At 35.2% G+C, this 24,190-nt stretch overlaps 1 protein-coding gene across 7 annotated transcripts in view; it reads left to right on the forward strand.

The window, feature by feature from the left end:
- The window catches only part of LOC132699106 (rap1 GTPase-activating protein 1), a 373,626-nt gene that overhangs the window by 243,935 nt on the left and 105,501 nt on the right, over window positions 1-24,190 (forward strand). The window contains exons 1-2 of one of the 7 annotated variants that reach the window (XM_060665602.1): window positions 21,286-21,556; window positions 21,613-21,859. The exons of 5 other annotated variants lie outside the window; for them this stretch is intronic. In XM_060665602.1, coding sequence (XP_060521585.1) covers window positions 21,725-21,859 — 135 coding nt within the window. In that variant the 5' untranslated portion in view covers window positions 21,286-21,556; window positions 21,613-21,724. Of the gene's footprint in view, window positions 1-21,285; window positions 21,860-24,190 lie in introns of those variants that run through there. One more of the 7 variants, XM_060665601.1, reaches the window with a different exon arrangement.

A 24,190-nucleotide genomic window follows, 5' to 3' on the forward strand; every position in this document is an offset into this window, starting at 1 on the left:
TCTGCCAAGTAAATAGCACAATATCTAAAAAACCCTTATCCGGGCTATATCGGCATGCAAAAGAAACTGTCATCTGAAGTATAGTCTTTCAGGTATAGCCAATTCTCAATAATATCATTTTACCCATTTTAATTTATTTTAATTTGCGGCGCACCCGTTACATTTTTCAAAAATTTTCAAGAACAAAATTTAATCTTCGCATTCAAGAATTATTTCGATCGCGTGAACCGTTTTCGAGAAATGATTTTTTTTCTTAAACCCTTGCAAACGCGGTTTTTATTTTTTTTAAATACTTCCCGACCTTCGAGCACCCCCAATTTCAATAGGTTCCGTCAGGCCAAGCTTTATGTGCCAAAAATGAAGTCGATAGCTTCCATCTCCGATCGCCGCCATTTTCAAATATCTTGTGCACCTAGTGGACTGTCAAAAACGAAAAAGTTGAGCCGCTCGAGAGTTATTGAATGAAAACCGTGACATAGAGAATGGTGAAACGAAGAAACAAAAAAATTGAGTATATATTTTTTTCGACGCTGATTCCATTGGTACCAACGGCGTTCCTGTAGGATCTACCATTACCGAGATCTGGAAAAATTTACTATCGCTTATATTTTCGAAAATTTCGATTTCATCGAGTAAAAAAATCAGGATCAAAATTGTAGTTTTAAAATTCATCTTCAAATTCATCAATAGTAGACATTATCTCATTCTAACCAATTGTATAAAGGTGAATAAACAATAATGAGTGTTCAATTAAGAGGTAGAGAGAAGGTCCAGTGTCTCTAATATTTCACTGGTGTTACTTAACTAGTCGAAACTTTGTGAGAAGGTTGAGGTCCAAACAAAATTGATTAAAATTCAACTCAAAGGAGTGGCTTTTTTCCACACAACTGAGGAAAAGTTAATTATCATATCGTTCCCGGAAATTTCCCCTGCATTTGCAGTGCAATTCAGTACTACAATAAAGCAACTCCATTGATCACATACCATCTTCGTATTCTGTAAAATCGCAGACAATTTCTCGGTAACCGCCTTTGGCGCCACTAAGGATTATGCCAATAGCCAAAAGCAAGAAAAACATTGCATTGAAAAAATACCCAACAATTTCAGAGATATGTTGTTGTTGACGAAATAAATCTCATTGCTTTCGTACCGTTATAGTGGAAATATTCAGTATTCTCGGTATACTGAGCGTCTATAATTCCTGATCCTTTCGCCTGCAGTACCACGAAACCAACACCTGCTCAACATAATAATAATTCAGGCTCACGTATTTTTGGGTATTCGGTCGAAACGCGCCTGTTTTCAGTTCACGGGGTCCACCTGCGTTCTGCGATTTTATGGAAAGATATAAAACAGATGCGGATAGGACCGTAGTATTTACCGAACTTTGTGTGCAACCAGGTACGAAAAAGATTGCGTTTTACCTTACATCCGGAATACTAAATATTATCTCTACCCACTTGATATTCATCCGAGGAAATGATTCACCGCCCTGTTGAGAATATTATTTTTCGTATTTAAGTTTTTTATATATAATTCTGTCATTTGACATGATTGGTGTATAGATATCATTGAGTGGCAAATTAGGGCAAATTGATACAGAGTACAGGGTAAAATTAGTTTTTCAAAGAAACTTCCACAGGCTGTAATACTTTTTACAAAACTTCCTGATTCTCTTGCGTCGGTTTTTGGTGAGCAAAAACCGACGCAGGAGGAATCCAGAAGTTTTTTAAAAAGAGTAAAATTAGGTTGATTATTAATAAATAATATACTGGGATTAACAGGATTGCTTGACGTCAATACTACTAGTGGGTACTAGTTTCAATATTTGAATAGGCAGAGGACTGCTCTAAATTTGACAAAAGAGAAATAATTATGTGATATATTAAATGTATGAGAAATTAATTTTTTCTTGCAATTATTTAATTCCTTATTGGAAAAACCACAATCTTTGAGGTTACTATCAGCTCACCGGGGCTACAACGTCCATGGCCAGAAGAGTTATTATTCGCAATTCCCTCCTTCTTGGAATTGTGGAATGATTTTGTATTCCATACTTCATCGGATCGCGTCTTTGGTGTACCAACTTCGATTGTTTTTTTTTCGCCTTCTCTAAATCACTGTTTCTTTTCAGTAACCATGTTAAAACACAGCTTCTTTGCCTTTGTATAATCTCAATTCTGCCCTTGATTGTAAGCCAAGTTGCTCTATATCTTTTTTTCCTTTACTGGATTACTTTTTTGATTTTAGGTTGCTAAGAAATTCTGTTCGTTATTATCTTTGTAGTTATCTTCAGGGTCGTACATAAATTTATGCCCCTGTAGTTATCCCTTTTTGAATAAAGAATCATTAGTTCGCCATTCATCTGGTATTTTATGTTGGCAGAAAATCTTCTTGATTAAAGCTGTTAAGCTTTTCACCTTCTTACTTAAGTAGCTCGATGTTCATTGGTGTATTGTATTTATGAATTCATTTGTTTCTATTCTCTGGTTTCTTATTAGTTTCCAGATTTGTTTGTTTGTGCAATCCATCATCATTCACTTTCCATCATTTTAGAGAAGATTTCCCAATGTTGGTCTTTGGTTTGTGTAACTAGAGTTTTAGTATCGTTGCGGATTCTCTTATATTCTTCTTATGCTTCTGCCGTTTTTGATGACATACACTAGAAGTAGACTTTTTTGTTCTTTCTGCATTGCTGTTTAATATTGCTACAGAACCACGGTGTTTTGTAGTAATATTAAACAGAAATGCAGATGACGTGGTTCTTGTGGCGGATAACGAAGATGATTTTCAATCTTCAGTTCAATAAAAGAGCCAAACAACTTAATATCAGCGACAAAAGCAAAATCGATGGTCACTTTCAAGTCACCGATCAGATGCCAACTTGTGGTTGAGGACAAAATAATACTACAGGAAATTAGAATTTAAATATTTAGGAATTAAAATATCTGGATACGGAAACGTTGGGACAGAAGTAAGGAACCAAGCTCCAAGGGCGTCTAGGGCAGCAGCATGCCTGAAGGATACCATCTGCCGAAATAAACACATCCGAAGTGAAGCAAAAGCCCGGGCATGTAAAACTGCTATTAGACCTATACTCACTTATGCAGCAGAAACACGACCTGAGACCTCGAAAACAAAAAGAATATTGGAGACCACGAAAATGAAAATAATCCGAAGAATGGCGGCAAAAACACTTATAGATACGGAAAGAAATGGAGGAATTTGGCGAGTGTGCAGGGTAGATGGATCGAAAGATAAAATGGAATGAACATATCCATCGTATGGCAGAGGAACGAATAGTGAAAATATCGAGGGACAAATCACCAGCAGGACAAAGGAGCCTTGGAAGACCTAGGAAAAGGTGAAGCGACTGAATGATGCAAATATGTGAAACAAAACAGGCAATCATGCTTATATGCAGTAGGAAGAAGAAGAAGAAGAAGAAATTGTGCAGCCAAGTACGTAAATGTTTCCATCTCTATACAGTATAAGTACACTTCAAAATGTAAGCAATACTAGGTCTTGAGTTCTTTATCTACGCGTTTTCTATTGTAATAATATCAATAATTATATAATTATTTTTTCTTCCGTCAATCTATAGTTTTCAAATTGTCTATGGACAACATCGAATTACTATTTGAATGGCAACATTCGTTCTTTCCGGAACTTTCCAACGAATAAAGAGATAAGCTGGTCCGGAAGCCGAAAAGCGTGACACGCTATCAACTGCTCAATCTGATCCCGTCTCAAAGACCCGTCTCCGCTCGGGCCTCGACTTTTCAAGAAAACTATATTTCGGTTCGGAATGATAAAGTGTCGTTCCGACTCCAGACTTTCAAACTGCAAGACAGCTATTTCGTTGCCAGTGATTTCAGGAAGTATTTCGGCCACGTCTTTCACGCCCGTTTGTACGTGAAACGGTGCACGCACATTTTTCTTTATCGAAATTGATTAGTTTCGCAAAGTTCGAATCGGTTTTGCGCGGTAGATATGCACGAAATGCTAATCTAATTTTGTTCGGGATCGCAAAAAAAAATGGAAGCAATTTTCCAGAAACGAGGCCGTTTCGCCCTCTATTTAAGCGGAATTTAATACACCCCTTATCTTTATTGATATTATGTATATCCGGGACCAAAATTTTTGCGCAATTTAAATGCGAGGCGGAAAAAGGCAGCGCCGCAATTAGAAATTCAGCAGGGGTTGAGAGACTAAATTTATTTTTTTTTGCAAATTAAACGGAATCGTTTCGTTGAAAATCTTTGTGGAATCTTGGTTGGTTTTGAAATTTGTGCTTTTAATCGAATGATTCTGGCACAAATATGCATGCTTAAATTTCATGTTTGGAGGTACACTCTGTTGTTTTTCTTCCTTACCAAAAAAGCAAAAGTTTTAAAAAAAAGCTTATTGGACTATTTTTCAATGACGCCAGGTACAAAAATCCGAACTAGTACTGAGTGTCCCAGTGTCCCGTATCCTTATTGAAGATACAAAGATGCCGTTTGCACATTTTACTGCCCTAATTTTTTTGTGAGATTTTGAATATCACCTAGAAATTTACAAAGGCTATTTTGAATAATAACTAAGAAGGAGGTAAGGACACAGACAAAGTCACGCCCTTTTCGAAACGAAGTAATTGGGAAAACAAAAAGTGCGGTTATTTAAAATTAACTTCCAGATAAAAATGTATCGTCGAAAATTTTATCTCTTGATTTTGACAGGTTGTAATAACAAGAACTTGGATTTTTAAAAAATCGCTTGACGTAGCTGTAAAATTAATAAGTGATTTCTCGGGCTTGACAGTTGTCACGTGCAGATGTCAAAAAGGCAGAGGTATAAATTGTTTTTGATAAGTGTACAAACATCAGACCAAAATCAACGCCTACTGAAATCATCAAAATTTGTATTTTATTTTTGAAATACTTTTTGATCTCGAATTATTGTCTAAAATTTTGTCAAGGTGCGACTTTTAGAAAATTTTCCTGGATAGAAATGGTAATCATTTTATGTTTTCTCATACAATTAACATTTTATGTTTAGTAGTGAAATAGTAAAAATCTATGTATATAGTCGCTGGCCTCAGGTTTAAAGCAGATGTTTTTTATTTTTTCCGAATGATTCATAGGTGGCCTAAAATTAGGGCAGATTTAGACAGTATATGTTAGGCCGTAGCATTCATTTGTATTATCATCACGGAAAGATTATCGCCTTATAGGTATACTTGTATCCGAGACATGGGCGCTTGTATTGATCAGATCACGCATTCAGCTGTAACAAATCAAACGAGTTCATAGCAACCAATATATACTAAGTTATATTAATTTGGGACAGTTCTTGTTCTATATAAATATTGCTTACTATTGGCATGCATATTTGAAATGTAATGTAATTTCAATACGAAATCAGTATAACATAGGTGAAGAGCTTTTGATATGAAAATTTCTAAACAATGTTATAATAAATCTAACTTAAAACTGTAGAAAATCGATAACAATAAATAAATAGATGACGCAAAAGTAGTCAAGATATAGGAAGAAGAAAAGAGGATTGAGACTGTGTACGAATTACATACTTATAATACTACAACAAAACAACCCTATGAAGCACCAGAGGAAATACTTATTAAAATTAGATGCATTTTACAAGTAGGCGACTTATTATATTATATTATATTATATATTATAGTTTTCCGTAATTGTTTGTAATTATAATGACTTCATGCCACATGTTCTGTAAATCTACAAAACAATTAGACTAGATCTTGTAATATTTCGAAGAAGTATGATTAGAACGTTAAATCTGGACTTGCGTAACCTAATGTTTATAATTGAGCGTCATTTAAGGCGTTGAACAAGCAAAATTTACCGCTTTGTAAGTAACATCGCCTTAATGGTGGAATATTACACGTTTCGCTTGAAAATTATTTTATTTATAGACTTGAACAAATGATGTCAGATGGGAAACAATGTCCTAAAATCCGATATTTTCACGTTTATTTTATCAAAACGATAAAATGGGAAATACCTCATATGGTTCGAATCCCGAACACGATCCTATTAAATGACAATCGACTGTTTTATTCCTGAACTACCGAATATTGAAATCTGTCGCAATCGAAGTAAAATAAACGTTTCAATCAAATTAACCGTTTTAGTTAAACAAATAATACCGTTTATTTGTGTGCAATTAAAAACAGTAGCGGCGAATCGAATTTAATTATTTGGCACCGCCGTTTTACTTTATAAGTGAATTATGGCGTTTTGAACTTGCCATCCTGCAGATATAATTGAAAATATATCGATTGTCCATTATTTTCTGACATATAAAGGTCCTTAGAATTACTTGTTCTTTTGAATAATATTTTTAATGAACAAAAATGGATAAACAACTTTTTTTATTTGAATATAAATATTATTTTATTAGATTAGTACCTAACTTTCTGTGAAAAGTAAAATTACAGAAAACGTTAGAATATTAAATAATTGAATAATTGGTGGTGTTGTATCCTTAGCTTTGAGTACAATGTTTGGTTTGCTTCCAGATTCCAAGTATTAAAAAAAAATAAATAAAAAGACCTATAATTCCATTCCAGAGTATCTCACTGTCCAGGTCTATATTAAATATTTAGGTATAAAACAATGTTATACTATTAATGGGATACAAGCTTCCTCTTGGCCATTTACTGTAATTTATCAAAGTGTTAGCCAATAAAAACACTTAGCATCTTTCGATTGGCATTATGAGTTGTGGTTTGAGTTGACAAACACGTGTGTTGCAAGTCAGTGTAAGTTGATCAAATTGAAATGTATTAGTCGATATTTTAGAAGAGATTCTACGGAAGCCGAACAAAACAAATGAAGCGTGACAGCGAAAAACTCACGGAAACAAATGAAATGAATATAAATGAAGATTTAGGGAATAAATTTAAATGGAGGCGCCGCTCGCTCCTTCGCCGCAACCGATGTCAAACGAAACAAATGGCAGCCATATAGTTTTCTTTATAAGGCAATATCATTCGAAACCGAATTGCGTGCACCGATGTGCAATCCAGGAATGGCTGCACTTTGTTTTATGAAGTAGTTTAAAGGCATACTTATGCAGTATGCCCATGATAAGGATGCGCTGCTTAAGAAGAAAAGTTTATGGATTTACGGGCCAATAATGTGGGAAACTAGAAAACTTCCGAAGATATTCGGAAATAACACTCTTGCGAGTGTCCTATTTATTTATTCGAGGAAATATTGGAAAACAAAACATAACACTACAAGATATGCTGTATAGGGTGAGCGGTGAGGTTTATCTTGGGACGCTACCTTATCTCAGAAACTATAGCAGATGGAGCCAAAAGTTAAATACAAAAGTTAATTGAGGTATTAGTAACTTTTAATATATTTGCATTTTGCCGACACAGGGTGCTTTTTCGTGGACGTACATTACTTCCTTTTTCAAAATTCTAGACATATTTTGTGTATAATGTCCTATACCTAATTCTATATACCTAAAAATATACGTTTGCAAGACATAAAATATCTGCCAATTTAGTCATTCTGAAGCATTTATTGTTTCATTTAAGTAAGTTTGGTTGGTAAGAAATTTCGATACATATTAATACAGGGTAGACGAAATATAGGATTAAAAATGAAATTAAAAAGGCTAAACTATCTATATTTACAATATTGTCATATTTAGCATTAAAAATCAAGACAATTTTATATAAGGTTGTATGTGCCTAATATTTTTACTTTTTGAAATATTTTCTTTTAAACATTGGTCTATGGACTTTTATATAAGTTCAGTTAGTGTAAGTCAGGTGGCTATAACGGCGTTTGAACAAAACAAGTGCTAAAGTGCTGCCTGCCACTATGATTTACCAGTTCATAGTCGACCATAATCTTGCCGATGCCCTTATCAACATCAAAAGATACGAGATAGGGTTGGTGAATATTTTATAAACGAACGATCAATAAAAAATTAATATCTTACAAAGGATAATAATTATTGTAACACTTTGAGTAATATAAGTAGTATAAAGCGTTTCTAAATACAGAATACCATTTCTAACCCATTGAAACATTCTCTCTTATCCGACGTTTGAGTTCCTCGGCAGCTTACGGTTTGTGTTTGTAAACTTTATTTTTAAGTGTTCTCTGTAGTGTGCAGTGCGCAAATAGGTGCTAATTTCTTGTCTTCTGTGATAAGGAGCGCCATCCTACCTCCAAATTAAATTTCTTCGTTCTCTTTAAAGCGCATCATTTTCAACAATGGGATGAATACTATTTAAAAGCTGTAGGCTGTTCAAAAATACGACCTATTATTCCGGACCTCCATGCTTTGATCTTGTAACTTCCATATGTTTTTTATTATTTCTGTTGCTCCGGTAATGGATATTTCTTCGATTAAAAATTTTAGGCGAGGTTGTAAATAGTATTAGTAAATATATTTTCTGAAAAGAATGTTGCAAAAATCTAACCTGATGCTGTAATCCCGTTGTCCTAATTTCTGCACTGTATGGAATTTATAGGAGTTTCAGTTGTTTATGTGAAGGCACGTTCGAAGCGTTGTTCTTTTGACATCTAGATCTAAAGACGCATTTAGGGTTGAATCTTCAGGGGTATCTGTAACATGCAACGACATATTAAGTTGGTCTTCATCATTCAAAATATGACGTCGTCTGTTTTTTTCTTTCTTCCATATGTTCTAAAGTGTTTGCTAATCCTGTCGAAGATCTTTTTTCTAGGCGCCTCTTTAGTCGAAATTTTGTTATGTAATCTAATGATATAACTTTCTGACATATCAATCTTTTCCTCTGTGGTAAACATGATACACAAGCAAGCGAATAAATTAAATTTATAAACGATAAATAAATAAACAAATAATTTGTCAAAAAATATTTGACTTATGACAGTAATCAACAACAAAACACGCGTCCAAGGAGGCAGCGTTCTAGCACTTGTTTTGTTCAAACGAGGTTATAGCCACTTTACGCTAACTAAACTTATATGGCAACAGTATATTATTTGTGATAGACAAATGTTTAAATGTAAATATTTCAAAAAGTAAAAAATTTAAGCATATACGCGTAAATTGCCTTAATTTGTAATGCTAAATATCACAAGATTATAAAAAATAGGTAGTTTGGCAGCTTTTTAAATTTCATTCTTAATCTTATTTTTGACGTAGCCTGTATTAATATTTATCGAAATTTCTTATGAAATCCTTTATTCGAGTCCTTTGTCTACAACCAAACTTACACAAGTGAAACAAAAGTTTCCGAATGAAGCATTTGGCATATATTTTGCGTCTTGCAAACGTCAGTTTTCGCATAAAAAATAAAAAATGTCAAAAACGGTTAGAATTAAGTATAGAACATTATATGTCTAGAATTTTGTATAGAATTAAAAAAAAATAAGTTCAGTTAGTGTAAGTCAGGTGGCTATGACGGTGTTTGAACAGAACAAGTGCTAAAGTGCGGCCTACCACTATGATTTACCAGTTCATAGTTTACCATAGTCTTACTATACACTCTGTATATACAAAATTAAAATAAATTAAAGGTTTGTAATTCCTCAATTAAGTTTTGTATTTAACTTTTAGCTCCATCCCCTATAGTTTCTGAGATAAGGTGGCGTCCCAAGATAAACGGCCCACTCTATACAACTTTCGGAAAAAGGTCTGTTTTCGAAGAAATCAACATCATCATCAATGAACGAAACGCAAAGATGGTGACCCTATTTGAAATATCTTCACGACTGGCTGGACTTTTTAAAATGTAGTTTTTTGTTGCATACAGTTTATATTACAAGATGTCTAATAGGCAAAAAAAAACTCGCTGTTAAAATGTAAGATTAAAAATTAAAATAGGAAATAGGAAATTGTTTTCCATGGAAGATTTCGAAAATTTTAATTTTAAATTATTAACTTATCGAAAAGTTGTTAATTTTCCTCTGAAGTGATGTTTTTTTAATCTAGACCCGTCATTAGAATTAGGAAATATTAACTCCTATTAACTCCATCCATTTTCTTGTCAGAAGTATATTGAAGTGAGATGCAGGCAAATATGTAGTTTTTGAAAAGCGGTAAAAATGCTGAACAGGTGCCATTAACGGGAAAAGCTTTTGAGCTTGTTTGCCTAACACTCGGAACTCAAACTTCGGCAATATATCTCGAAACGCACTCAGCTGTAATTACCTTATGAAGTTCTGTAAGGTTCGCTTGGAATACTAAATAAGTAACGGCGCGGACGTACAGGTAATTGTGTTTAAAGCGAACAGGAGTTTGCACTAATTTATCATCCGGGAGGGGTCTATAACTATCACGTGACAGAGGTGAAGTTCCTCGTTTTTTTTTTAGACAAAGAAGTTCAATAGTCCGTGAATTATTTATTATTTAACATGGGCGTTTATCCGAACTCTAACCCTAACCTTAAAGGGGCTTTTTTAAATGTACCATTACTCCTAAACAATTCGGTTTTAGGAAACAAAATTATAAAGTTTGATGGTTGGGGGTTCTAGTTACAAACCTAACTCACATTAATTATTATTCAAGTAAAAATGAAGAAATTGCACTTTGCATGTACCTACATAATCAATCAGTGATCTGGAATGGCAATGGCGTGATAGGAAAGCGAGGCAAGTTTTACAATAGCAAAAGACGGCTAGTAGTAATGCCAGAAAATATTTACTCCATACGAGGGAGGCAAACATTTTATTCCGTTTGGGGTTTTAGCATTTATTTAAAAGCTCTCCGCGCAAGTAGCTCACGTCCGATATCTCACTTTTGCACCCCGGGAAGCTTGGGGTTTTATTTCACCCGGAACGTTGAAAAAAAGGAAGCGGGCAGACGACTTCGCCCATAAATATGTCTCGAAACGTAACAGATACATGAAAGTTTCACAAGAATCGTTGCACCCGTTGCCGATGTAGAGTTGCGGAAAGATCGACTGTGCAGTTTGGAATAAACTGGGTCGGATCGTGATCGGCGCCTTCGAAAGTTTTGGCGTGTGTTGAGCTCCGTTAATTTTTTATTAACAGCGCTTTCCGATACGACTTAATCTACATCAATTAAAGAGACGATCTTTTGAGCACGCTTCGCTTCAAATAAACTGAACTTCAAATGAAGTGACACCCAGGTTGCCTAATTTTGGCCAGCTATATTGGTCTAAGGGTCGGTGATGCTGGATCCTTTTTTAAACCCCCTTATGCATGTTAATACAAGACAGCAAAAAATGTCCATTTTTTAGGAAAAAATTTGAAAAAGGTTTCGGGGAAGAGACTCTTGAATTGTTTGGATGCCTTACCGTTACACTCCGCATAACGCATCTTTTAAAAATCCCATACGATTGACGCATTTGCTTTGCACCATTAGCTGAAAATTCAACATCCGCATGTTGAAGTAATTGTTATTCAAAATTAGGCATCCCCTTCATTTACCGTTGGTGCAGTTTAGTCCCAATAACAGTAACACTTAAATGCTTAAGAAACATCATCACTCTACTTTCCGTAAGGAAATTTGTAATAGTTATCAGTAAGAATACTAGTCAGTATTTGCATTTTAAAGAATTTAAAAAATGTTGACAAGGATAATCTTTTTAATTTAATTTAATTTAATTTAATTTAATATTAATGGCCTTGTTAATCTCAAAAATTTCCAAAAGATATTCTAGTCTTTTAAACTTAGCTTGAAATGTGTAGGAATCTAGTATCGGTATCTACATTAATAACCTGGGTATCTAGCAAACATTCTGGTGATTTTTTTTTTAATTTCATGGAGGTCTACCGTTCGAACAGCAGCTTTTCCTTGAATTAATTATTGTTCTCCTTTTTAGTTTTAATAAAACCCCCATGATCACCATTTTGTCGAAACATGTCGGTTTAGAAGTTTTCTATTTTTCAAATTTGGTGGAGAAAGACTCCTTTAGTTCCATCGTAATTTAGGCGATTATGGATGGTTTCGATACATTTCTTGTCTCGATAGTTTTTGGTAGGACAGCGTGGAACATAATATAAGTTCGCGTTCGGCGTGGTTTCATCATTTCAAAAGCAATTTTGAAACGGCAATTCCGTTGCCTGAAACAAAACGTGCATCTCATTTGCCTTTTGTCTGAAATGAAAATCTTTCGAGCGGCCTGCACTCTGGCGAGATATAAAACCGCTTTTGGTTTTCATTTCATATGATTTATCGATTTCTTGTTTGCGTAACAACGCAAAACCGAATATGGAAGCGTACTACTTACTCGCTTCCGAACGGCCGATGATAAACGTGGTCCATGAATAGACGCTTCGTTTAATTAACATCTTAAAAGCAAGAATCAATGATGGCATTAGCAATCTTGGAGGGTCCGGATCAAAACACGGGCCTACTGAAGAAGGAAAATTGAATAAAAGTAAAAATTTTGAACCACTTTGGTTGTAATTTTTTAATTTTATTTTTCTACTCTCACTCTACTCTCACCAATCTAGCGTGCGGAAAGTTCCCCTTTACCGCGTGAGTTCCCTTTCCAATGGATCCGAGCCACTTCGGACATTTTCGGTTTGGGAGCAATCGGAAGTTTTTGGAAATATTACTACACCGCTTGAATTTTGATTATTTTATTATAATTGGACATCGGTAAGATCACAGCGCAGAAATAAATAACATCGAGATTACAGAGGAAGCGGAAGTGGAAGATGTTTGGTGTGTTCTAAAGAATACACTGCTTAAGACCAAAGATCCCCTAATGAACACTAAACATTAACCAAAAACCCTTGCATGACACAACATATGCTAAACTTAATGGAGCACTGGAGATTGGCTAAAACACAAAACTATGTGTTATACAAGAGACTTCACAGAAACATCAGAACATAAATTAGACCTGCTGAAGAGGAATGGATGAGCGATAGATTTCAAAAAATAGAAGACCTGAGTAAACGACGTAACACCTTTAATTTACACAAAAAGATAAAAGAAGCGCCTGGTAGATATAGGAAAAGAACGCCTGGAAACATACAAGATCGAAGTGGCAACCTAGTTTATGAAGTGGGAGAAAAATTAAGAGTGTGGTAGAAATATATTATGAATCCATTTAGTGATGACACACGACCCTAAAAAACAGTATCCATAAATGCAGAAGGTCCAGCTACAACCATTCCAGAGGTACAATACGCTTTCAAGACCGCAAAAAGTTGAAAAGCACTGGGCTCAGACGACATACCAGGGAAATTACGAAAAGACATGGAAGAAGATTGTCTCAGAACACACACAATTCTTGATTAAAATTTACAATAGTTAAAATTCGTCGGGTAGTAAGACAGGGATGTGTACAGCTATTCAACCTCTACTCTGAGGACATCTTTAGGAGAGCGTTGGATGGAATTCGGAGTGGAAAATGGAGAAAATTTAAGCAAAATCCGTTACGCCGACGACGCTGTTTTGACAGTTTGGAGAACCTACAAGAACTAGTTAGGTCTCTTAATATTACCAGCAACGAGTATGGTCTACAATTTAATGCCAGACAGACAAAGCACACGGCAATCAGCAAAACTCCACCATATACAGAACTGCCCATCAATAACGAAGTCGTCGAAAGGGTTAAAAAATTCAGTTATTTAGGAAGCACTCTGTCTGAAGCATGAAATCGTTCTGTGGATATCAAATGTCGCATAGAAAAAGCTCGAATCACTTTCCTGCAATGAAAAACGTACTCACCAATAGAGACCTCAGTTTGGAGCTGGTGCTTCTATATGGAGTGGAGAGTTGGACAATATCGGAGGCTATGGGGAAACGAATTAATGCCTTTGAGATGTCGATTTGCAGTAGAATCCTGAAGATACCTTGGACTTAAATACTTTGGGCACATCATGAGAAATGAAAATAAATATCGCGTATTACAAAACATTATGCAGGGCAAAGTAGAAGGAAAAGGGTGCCCCGGTAGGAGAATCTCCTGGTTGGCAAACCTTTGCAAATGGTATGGTGCTACCTCCACCGAGCTATTCAGATAATTCAGATATTCAGATAAAGCGTGAGAAGAAGGAGAAGGACAAGGTGAAGTAAAAATATCTCACTTAATAATATATTATGCAACAAGTATGGTAAACGGCATTTGTGTCACGAGTTTAATTGGCACGAGCTGAGCGCAGCTGAGCGAGTGTTTAATTAATGAGGGACTTAAAAATTTTAACAAACGTGTTGCATACAATACTTTTTCTACGTCCGTTAGTTTTTGGGTATGTTTTTGCAAAACAACACGAATACATTCACTAACATGACTGTCAGAATTGACAAACGTCAAAATTCAAGCCATGCTGTAATATTTCCCAAAACTTTCGATTCATTTTACATTACTTTTTTGAACTAAAATGGATATATGTTTTTTTTTATATTTTGGGAGTTTTTAATTTTTCTATAATATATAAATAAGGTTACAGGGTCACCTCTTTTATGTGGAAAGCAAAATTCTGCATCAATAGTAAAATAGGGTGGCAAACGGAAATAAATGAAATTTTACAATTTTAAAACACTTGTGACCGTATGTATCTTTCATTTTTCTATTGTTCTAGTTGGTTTTGAAAGCACACTAAAAGCTGTTTTTGAGAATAAAAACAAATTTTGATCGACTCCGTATATCATTCTTGGAATGATTACGTTGGATTAATTGAAAGCAGTCTGCAAGATGAGGTTTAGCTACGTCAAAAGTTAAAATTATTGAAAGTTGTAAAAAATGTAATCAACTTCCGAAAAATACTTAATGTCAAAAAACACCTAAACAAGTTTAAAAGATGTTTCATATAAAAATGATAACATTTTTTTAAATTTAACATCTCGGCAAAAATTCATTCCGGGACAAATGTTTGTCACCATAAAATATATGGTCCCAATTTCCAGACAGCATTTTTTTTGGAAATTTCTAGGCTTGACCGTCGTTAAGAAACAGCCTCTCCAGGTACACTTGTCCGGGAACTCGGTAAATTTAATATTTTACCAAAAAGAAAGTATTATTAATACTCCCAATTTCGGCTGCGTCCCGTTTTCTTCCAAGATATCCAGAAATTCCGACCGACACTGATATTATTAGACTTGGATGTGACTCAGTAGACGCAGCAGGCCGTTGCGATGCTGTCGCCGCATTTGCTATTTTGTACATGCACGGGACTTCTCGTTACTCCAGGTGTTTACTAACCATGCAAAGATTCAAAAGTTTATTTCAATTATTCCGAGTGACAAACCGCGCGGTGCATTTGCATTTGTGTTATTCAATAGAATTCGCTATTTTTACCACTTACCTACGCCGATTCAAAGTCGCTGGGACAAAGCAAAGAAAAGCTTGGACTTTAAACATAACGTTAACTGCGCTTTTCAAGCAAAATATAAAATTGTATTGCAAGAAGCGCTATATCTGAAATAAACTCCAAAATTTTTGATATCTTCTCTGACTAGACTATTTCCTCCTACTGGCAACATCGCATTGGGGTTTAAAAATAATTCCCCCCGGGCACATAGGAAACCATATTTGACAGACCGCAAAGACCGTATCCTCCGGGTGTAGTGTGACCATAATCTAAGAGGGATTTGGATTTCATTCAGTACTTTTTGGGTTTTATTCCGGATTTTGTTCCCGTCATTCTAGATTTTCTATTTTGTTTCCTTGCTTCGATAAATGTTTCGGTGAAATTTAAATTCATCAGAGAATGAGAACAATAATTTTAGTTCAAGCGTTGTAAAAAAAAATGTATAAAATCCCACGCGGGCTCGCTAGACAATTACATTTCTTAAAATTCGAAAGGAAACACAGCCGGTAGTCTTAGCTAAACAAAACACGTATTCCGTTCACTTGCACTTACGCAGTGAATAATCTAGGTCAGATTATTTGCCGATCTAAAATCTAAAATATCTTTTACACGTACGCGTATCTGAAACAGTTACTATACTTAGGCGAAGTTTCTCCGGCAAGATGGCGCGCTCGTTTCGAAAGAATTGATGATAAATAACGGGAAAATAATAAGCTCATAATGAGATTGTTTGTCTGCTCATCCGCTGACTGTATTTGACGTAAAAGGACGTTCCGCTAAAAAATGGGATGTTTAACGGAGAAAGTAGATGCGAATACGTTGTTGAATATGATGCTTGTCTTTAGAAAATTTAAATACACAATGACTTACTTAAATACTTGAGTTTCGCCGTATAGGTGTAATTTTTTGAGGAACACATAAAACCGCGTTTTGACAGACTCCAAAACACAATTTTTATTTACTCGAAACAGGTAAATCGAGATCACAGCTTCAGGGGGATATTAAAAGGCTCGCTTCTGTACAGCTTTTTTGGAGATAAGTAAGAATTTCTTTCTCATCTGGATTTGTATGAATACGGCTTTTTAGATGCCAGTGTCCTGTCAACACTAACGCATTTCCGAATAAATATTTTAGAAATTACTCAAGACAAGCTTTCAAAAATACCGCCAAACACCAGAAATAGTATATTATGCAACAAGTAGTATTATATAGTATTCTACAACATACTACGTCCGAGGGGTTTTAACTTTGGGTATGGAAAATATTTGCAATTTTCTCCTCGAAAACAAACCTTACTTCGTTTTTAGCTTTAAAAACAAAAAAATACTTGCGATCGCATTTTTTCGTTCTTAACTGAACAGACGGGAGTAGAAAATAGTACATTATGCAACAAGTGTGGCAAACGCCATTTGACGCACGAGTTGATTTGACACGAGCGGAGCGCAGCGGAGCGAGTGTTTAATAAACGAGTGACTTAAAAAGTTTACCTAACGTGTTGCATGCTATACTTTTTCTACGACCGTTAGTTTTTGGGTACATTTTCGCCAAACACTGACATGGCCGTCAGAATTGACAAACGTCAAATTCCATGCGAGGGAAATATCTCCGAAATCATTCGATTGCTCCCAAACCCATATGGTAAAATCCCGAAAGTGGCCCTAATCCTTCGGAAATAAAACTGACGTGGTAAAGTGACGTTTCCCGCACGCTAGATCGTCGTAGAAAAAGTATAGTATGCAACACGTTCGGTAAACTTTTTAACTCACTAGTTTATTAAAAACTCGCACCGCTGCGCTCCGCTCGTGTCAAATAAACACGTGAGTCAAATGGCGTTTACCACACTTGTTGCATAATATACTATTTTCTACTCCCGTCTGTTCAGTTAAGAACGGAAAAATGCGATCGCAAGTATTTTTTTGTTTTTAAAGCTAAAAACGAAATAAGGTTTGTTTTCGAGGAGAAAATTGCAAATATTTTCCATACCCAAAGTTAAAACCCCTCGGACGTAGTATGTTGTAGAATACAGCATTTCGTATTTTTGAATTTTTAAAAACTTTAAGTGGCGCTCACTTTCAACACTAGGGGTAGAGCGGTTAAAACACGAAACAACTTTGTTTTGTTTCATTTTCGTTGGGACGCACGGTTTGGAAAAAATCTTGCAATTTTACTTTAAATGTTGTAGGTGCTTGGTTACAAAATACATTTTATTCGTCCTCACTATCAGTTTTCGATTTTGTTTTAATAAAAACCAAAACATTCAACGAGACAAAATTATATTGTATTTTGCACTAAGTGAGATATGTCTGTCTGACGCCTTGAAAGACAGGAAACACATTGCTGCAATCTTGCTGATTTTCTTTAAGTTCTATATGGTAAAAAGGACAGTCAAAAGAGAGAATCTAAGAAAAAAATTGTTTTAATTTGGCTTTGATTATATTGAAGCAATTATTTATGAATATCAAATGAATGATTATAGTTAAGACCTACGTTCATTTAGTTATTTATTAGTCGGAAACTATTTGAACAATCCACTTATAAATAGCAATTCATTTATAAAAGTTATATAACACCTAACACTATGAAGTAATAAATAATTTGTGGAGCAAACGAATAACTTCATCGCGTCCTAGGCAAAACCTCAACCTCAACAATGTTGCTCCGACGCTTTAAAGTAGGAGTAGTAAGGAAAAAAGCGAGATGTAGGGATTTGCTGCTTGCATTAGTACATCGCAACGTGAAAATCTTGCACAAATATGCGTATGTTGACATTTGCCATCTTTGATTCATATTATCTCCGCACATCTTTGTTATACTCATTTATTAACGGTTTAATGTTGGCACAATATTTTCTTAAAAAACAGCATACTCCGGGACTAGAAAAATATCCGCCCATATGCGTGTCCTGATAAACGCTAACCTTATCTTGGCATATTAGGGCGATCAATATGAAAACTAATTAGCCGTTAAGGGAGTAACCTAATTACAAACGTAGACCGTTTTGTTGGCGTATATTTCCATCGGTCCTACGAAACGAGTTTCAGTTCATCATTAATCGAAATTTGGTAAGAATTACTTTTAGGTTCACCATGCAGCCATACACATTTTGATTCGTGCCTTTTTCTCGTTCTCTTTTTACACCGGCTGCATCCTTATATCCTGGGACGGCAGGTGGTTTCGTCGTAGGTAGAAAACGGCATGTGCCAAGCGATCCGAAAAAAAAGTCCGTTTCATAGCGAACCAGATGTCCTCCATATATTGACAGGATAATTACACGCAATGTTGTCACCTATTTTAATCACAAACGCATCTTTATATGGAATTTCGTTTAAAGTACTAATACTTCTGTTATGCGAGTTCCATAAACGCCACCTTAGTCAGGAGTTCGATTTAGCACGGGCGGAGTGTGTTTAATAAACGAGTGACTGAAGAAGTTTAACAACGTGTTTTAAACTTTACGTAAAGCCATAATCAAAATCGGAAAGTCCGAAATGGCTCATCACAATAGTTAACCAAGCTGACATCTTAAGGTGACACTTTGTGCACGTCTGATCAGTGCACAACCTTAGATTTTGGAGTAGGTTGTTATGCCAAAGGCTGCAAATCCTAACTTTTTTTTTGCAGTGGAATCCTCTATATTATTTTTACGGGTTTCGGTGGAATATTTCTTGGGGATGCAGTGGAAGATTGGAGAGTTGGAATTTCTATTGAGATATTTGACCAAACAACCCAAAATATAAATTATAAAAAAATGAAAATGATTACCTTAATAAATTAAATATTTACACCAAAACTAAATCTATACAAAAAAAACCTAAAGGAACACATTGTTTTAGGTTTTTTTATTATCTGGTACAACGTTGTATTCGAAAGGACCATATGGTAGCGGGTAATTAAGAAATCTAAAAAAATGTAAAAATTAGCTTCGCTTATGATTTTTTTTTCTAAGGAAATGTAACGTTTTTTTATCTGGAAGATGGTTCAACAAAGGTCCGAAACGTCTATATAGATCTCTTCCAACAAACCAGGATCGTTTTAAAAAACAAATTGGGTTGAAATCCATCACGCTAAAAAAAAGTAAGTACAAATTTGAAAAAAAAAATCCAAAAATCTAACAGAACAAAGAAAATGGTAATGGATTCAGGCTTTTGTTCAACTTGGTACAATACGTATTTGTAGCAATTAGATTGACACAACCCCGCCGATGCTATATTTATAACAAAACTGCTTGTTCCTTGGAAGCGTTTTGTTGTCATCGAGTTGCCACCCGGTTTTTGGGTATATAATAAAATTTGTTTTGTCTTGGTCTTCGTTTCGTTCTATGTTTACATTAGGTTTCCTTGCAAACAAGGTTTTATGGTTCAATTATGTCTGATTGGGGCTAATTTGGATATTTTTAGGCGCCGTCCTCTCTATTGACTTCAGAATTTCTTTGACTTTGTGTAATTATTGTTGTTTTGCCATCTTGCAATTAATTTCTTTTGGAAATCCATTTTATTAAGACTAAGGGAGCATTATTTTGTCTAAGTTTTAAATATTTTAATATGCGGTAGCGGTTCTAATCGCAGTTTATTCGGTAACTCGCCTGCAAAATAAAATTAATAATTGAAAGTATATAATAAAAAATAAATTTAATGGGACTTTTCTTAAGCCATTTTTAAATTGGAGGTTTCATATTTGTCTCCAACTTCTATTACAAGATATTTTTACTATTTATGTTTCGGTTGTGCAATATTACGAAAACTAGAAAAGAGAAATTTTAGAATTGAAGGAAAAGAATTTTTTTATTTGACGCGAGATTTTTTCCACCAAATTGAAATTTTAATAACTTTATTAGACCATAGATTACTAAAAATAAAATAAATAGTTAAATGATTATAAGTAGCGTTGCGAAATTGACCGTTCAGTTGACCGAAATAATTTGAAAAACACAATGAACTTTATATTTATATATTAATATTGTGCGTTACATCGCCGTCGCGTCGTTTGAGAACTAAACGGAGTCGCCAAGTATCGTATTCGGATATTCCGTGAAGAGGATTGGTTATTGGTAAATTGGACATCACAAACGCATAATAATTTATTATGAAATACATATTATTTTTAATTAAAGGCAGATAACGCTCTACAATTGAAAACATTTTGATCGAATTGGAATAGGCAATTATGAAGTGACCATTTGATCAGTCCCACTACTAATCGTAACACAATAAATAAATAAATAAAAATATTTTATGTGAAAGACGTAATATTTAAGTGACATCTCATGGACAATTTATTCTTAAATATACATTATTACCAAACAGATGTGAGAGTTTTTCCGCTTGTTCTGTAGCCCCGTTCCAATTTTTGATATTTCGAAGCAGCGTTGCTTTACTTAAATTGATTTTAAGTTATCCAATAATGAAATTATCTAAATAATTTGCGAAATTGTTATAAACATATTTATCACTGTTGTCACGAATAACAAACTGGAGTCTAACTATTCAGCATTGCATTGCAGCATTCATGAATATTTATGTTGACTTTCTGTTTGTACATCCATTTTATTAATTTTATTGTCTAAAAGTGCACCTGCCAGGATAATTTGGTTTTTAAAACCTTAACTTCACTAAAACACTCTGTATATTCAAAACAAAATTTTCGCATTAAATGTGACAATGGAATTATTTTACCCTAAAAGATATAACTGGTTGATATGTAACTTCGACGTACACACATTTTAAACCCTTTTCACTTTTCGCATCCATTAATATTTCCATTCCGAACAAAATTTTATTTTTGAATCGGACTTAACTGAATATCAATATAGAGCGAGTCGCGTTAAAAATTGAAACATTACCCCCTTTAAACCAGTAATTTCCCACCCACACTTCCCCGAGCGCCAAATAAAAAAAAAACAAACACGAAATTTAAAATCCCGAGCGTCGCCGACTGCATCCGATCGACGGTCCTTCCGTGACAGACATTGGTCCGTTCGTCTGTCGGTTAGGTGAAACAACGTGTTCTCGGTCTTCGACTGTTCAGTTTGGTTTCGATGCTCGATGAGGAATTTTCGCGCCTTAGTCGAGTACGGGTTTGACCTCGCGGTATACCGCAAGGGAAAATTAAACACCCAATTCGATCGCTAATTGACTATTTATTATTTTTTCGACGCTAACCGAAAAAAATATGTGACTGTATTTAATTTAAGAATAAAAATTGTAGTGCGGGGTATAGTGTGTGGACGACCAGACTTTTCGTTCTTTTATATCGACGGTGATCGTTTGACACACTTTATTTATTTTAAGGTGTGATATTAACGTCAACTTATGACCAGCGTTTTACCTTGGAACCTGTTTCATAGGTCGAAAGGAGCAAGAATGAGCGCGTTCGAGCGTTTTAAAAGTCTAAAAACATTCACTATGTAGTCCGGGACGATCGGGCATCGAATAATTTTTAAACAAAAATAAGCACCGATGAGGACATTCACCGACAGCGAGAGGAATACCATTCCTAGGGGCTGGGTGAGGCAGGCTGTAATGGGGGTATTGCGTTGGAAGGATGTTCCTTCCGCCAGAACCGATACATTGCAGAAAGGGGCAACTATGCAGGTAACGATATTTTCCAAGCCGTCTCGTTAACTGGTACTTAACGCGGAACTTTTTGAATAAATAACTAGCCACCCACATTATCGACGGTGTGATTCGCAAATATTTCGACTAGAACTGGCCGTTTCAAGGTGATTTTTATTTATTTTTTCTATTTTCAAAACTTCCTCGTTGTTTACGCAAAAACAAACATTAAAATGTACTGGGCGTTCGGGTTTCACGAATATACGTTCTTTTTTTTCCGTATTTTTAGAATTTTCACACCTAAATTCAAATTCAAAATCTGTCAACTTACATACGGCAGCGCGCCAGTAAATATACAAGTATTCTGTAAAAGAACTTATCCTTAACCACACTATTTTAGAATTAAAATATATACAAGCGCAAATGATCAAATTAATGAAATAAAAGTGCAAATAAAGATACGTACACAATTAACTTACTGACAGGTATATCAGCACAATCCATCACAGCCCAAAAACACCTGCAAGCTGTAGAAACAAGCCCTATTGTTAAGAAAGACTTTTCATCCTTTTCTTTGTCTGAATATATTACCAAGCACCCTGGAACATTACTGGATCTCTTCCGACCTTTCCAAACCCCTATGGGTTGGCTTTAAAGCACTATGTCCAGCATATTCCGAGGCATATTCATTTAAGTGTGCGTCGATGTAAGTGAGATTCTCGAAAACGTTCAGGTAAAAATGTTTGTGGGTTTCAGCCAGGTCGACAGATTGCCTCTTATCTGCAGATGAAACTAAAATTTTTTACACTTTTTTACCCGGGATCATAAATTTACCGGACCAAAGTTTTTCTATCAATTATTAACCGAGTTATTAAAACCGAGCTTAGAAAAAATATGGGGCAAATTTAATTGCAAACATTTGAGGTATTTTTACCGAAAGCCTTGAGACGTATGATCAAGGACCGCTTTGAAAAATATATATTAAATTCTGTTATTGCCGATAATATTTTTTGGTAAAAGTAATTTCATTTTTCTCGGTCGTAATGGATGTTTGTATTTAGTAACGAAAATGAAATACCAAAATGTTGCGCAAATTAAATATACGATGAATAAAAAATTTCGAGCAACTTTCTTCATTGTTTTTTATTTTCGAAATACTATTTAAAAGTGGAATACATTTTTTGCTGTGTAACCATCAAGTGGAATCGGAGACGTATTTTTTGGATGTGATTAGGATTGAAGTATCACGGAATATCGAATAGTATGAAAAATGTAGCGTAAGGGAATAATTAAACTTTGTTGATGTGCCTGTGTTAATTTTGTAACAACAATTTGTGTCAGTGATCTATAAAACAAAATTTATTAAGGAAGTGAAAGTCGATGTGGTGAGCGCGTATTCATACCGCGATCGTCATTTCAGAAAGTCATCAAGGAGGAAGAATTGGCCGTCTTCGATTAAACAACAATTAATTTCACGAGATACTGAGTGCTTCTCGGACTGAATGCACACGTCTATCAACTTGTCTAGGGACCGCGTATAGATATCGGAAAAGAGATAAAAATAATCAGAGTTATTACTTTTAACGCTAGGAATCCATTCCACGCTTTGATTTCCTTTGCAGACGCCTTTATCTCGGTAATTCTCTGCTAATCCTCGATCGGGTAATAAAATTCCGCATCACATTGACGATGTGATTTTCTTTCTTCGTGGTTGGTATTTAAAAGTGCGACTCGATTCCGTCACCACAAATTCTGTGGAATTTAAATAAGGCTTAAGAAAATTACGAGAAAACACTTTTAGGTAACGGGTTCGTGTAGGCTATTTTTCGTTCTATCCAATTTGATTACATTACAATCGATCGCCTACTAGAAGTATCCGCAGAACGGATCAATAGTCAGGTTTAGATTATCGCATGCCGCCATACCGTTGCGACCAATGGATCTATTGCGGCACAGTCCAGTTCTCGTATGAAGTCCTTTATTTTGTCTTTCAGATTCTCAAATTTTAGGATGTGAGCCCTAGTTTTGAGTATCTAATGCTTCCCACCATTGGGTATCCTATATCACAATATATCTATCGTTTCCGCATCCTCCATACACATGCTGGACTCATGCCTAACAGGGTGTAAGTTGTACGTTTCTTTGTCGAACCTTTTATTAATGTCTTCGAATGAGCTAGCCCAGGTAATTGTAACCAGTATAGGCCCGCTTCATCTGCTCTCCAGGCGTCTATTCTTGCCGATTGACCGAACAACCTTGGTCCGAGTGCCCCCTTCCTTGTCAGAAGGTTTGCCTTTTCGTTTCCCTCCGGCTCCCTAATATAGATAGATCCTCTTCAGAATTCGTTACGGTTTTGGAGGTCCATCGAAT

Source organism: Cylas formicarius, unplaced genomic scaffold, assembly GCF_029955315.1.
Source record: "Cylas formicarius isolate icCylForm1 unplaced genomic scaffold, icCylForm1.1 PGA_scaffold_3__17_contigs__length_32017465, whole genome shotgun sequence".
Classification (NCBI taxonomy): domain Eukaryota; kingdom Metazoa; phylum Arthropoda; class Insecta; order Coleoptera; family Brentidae; genus Cylas; species Cylas formicarius.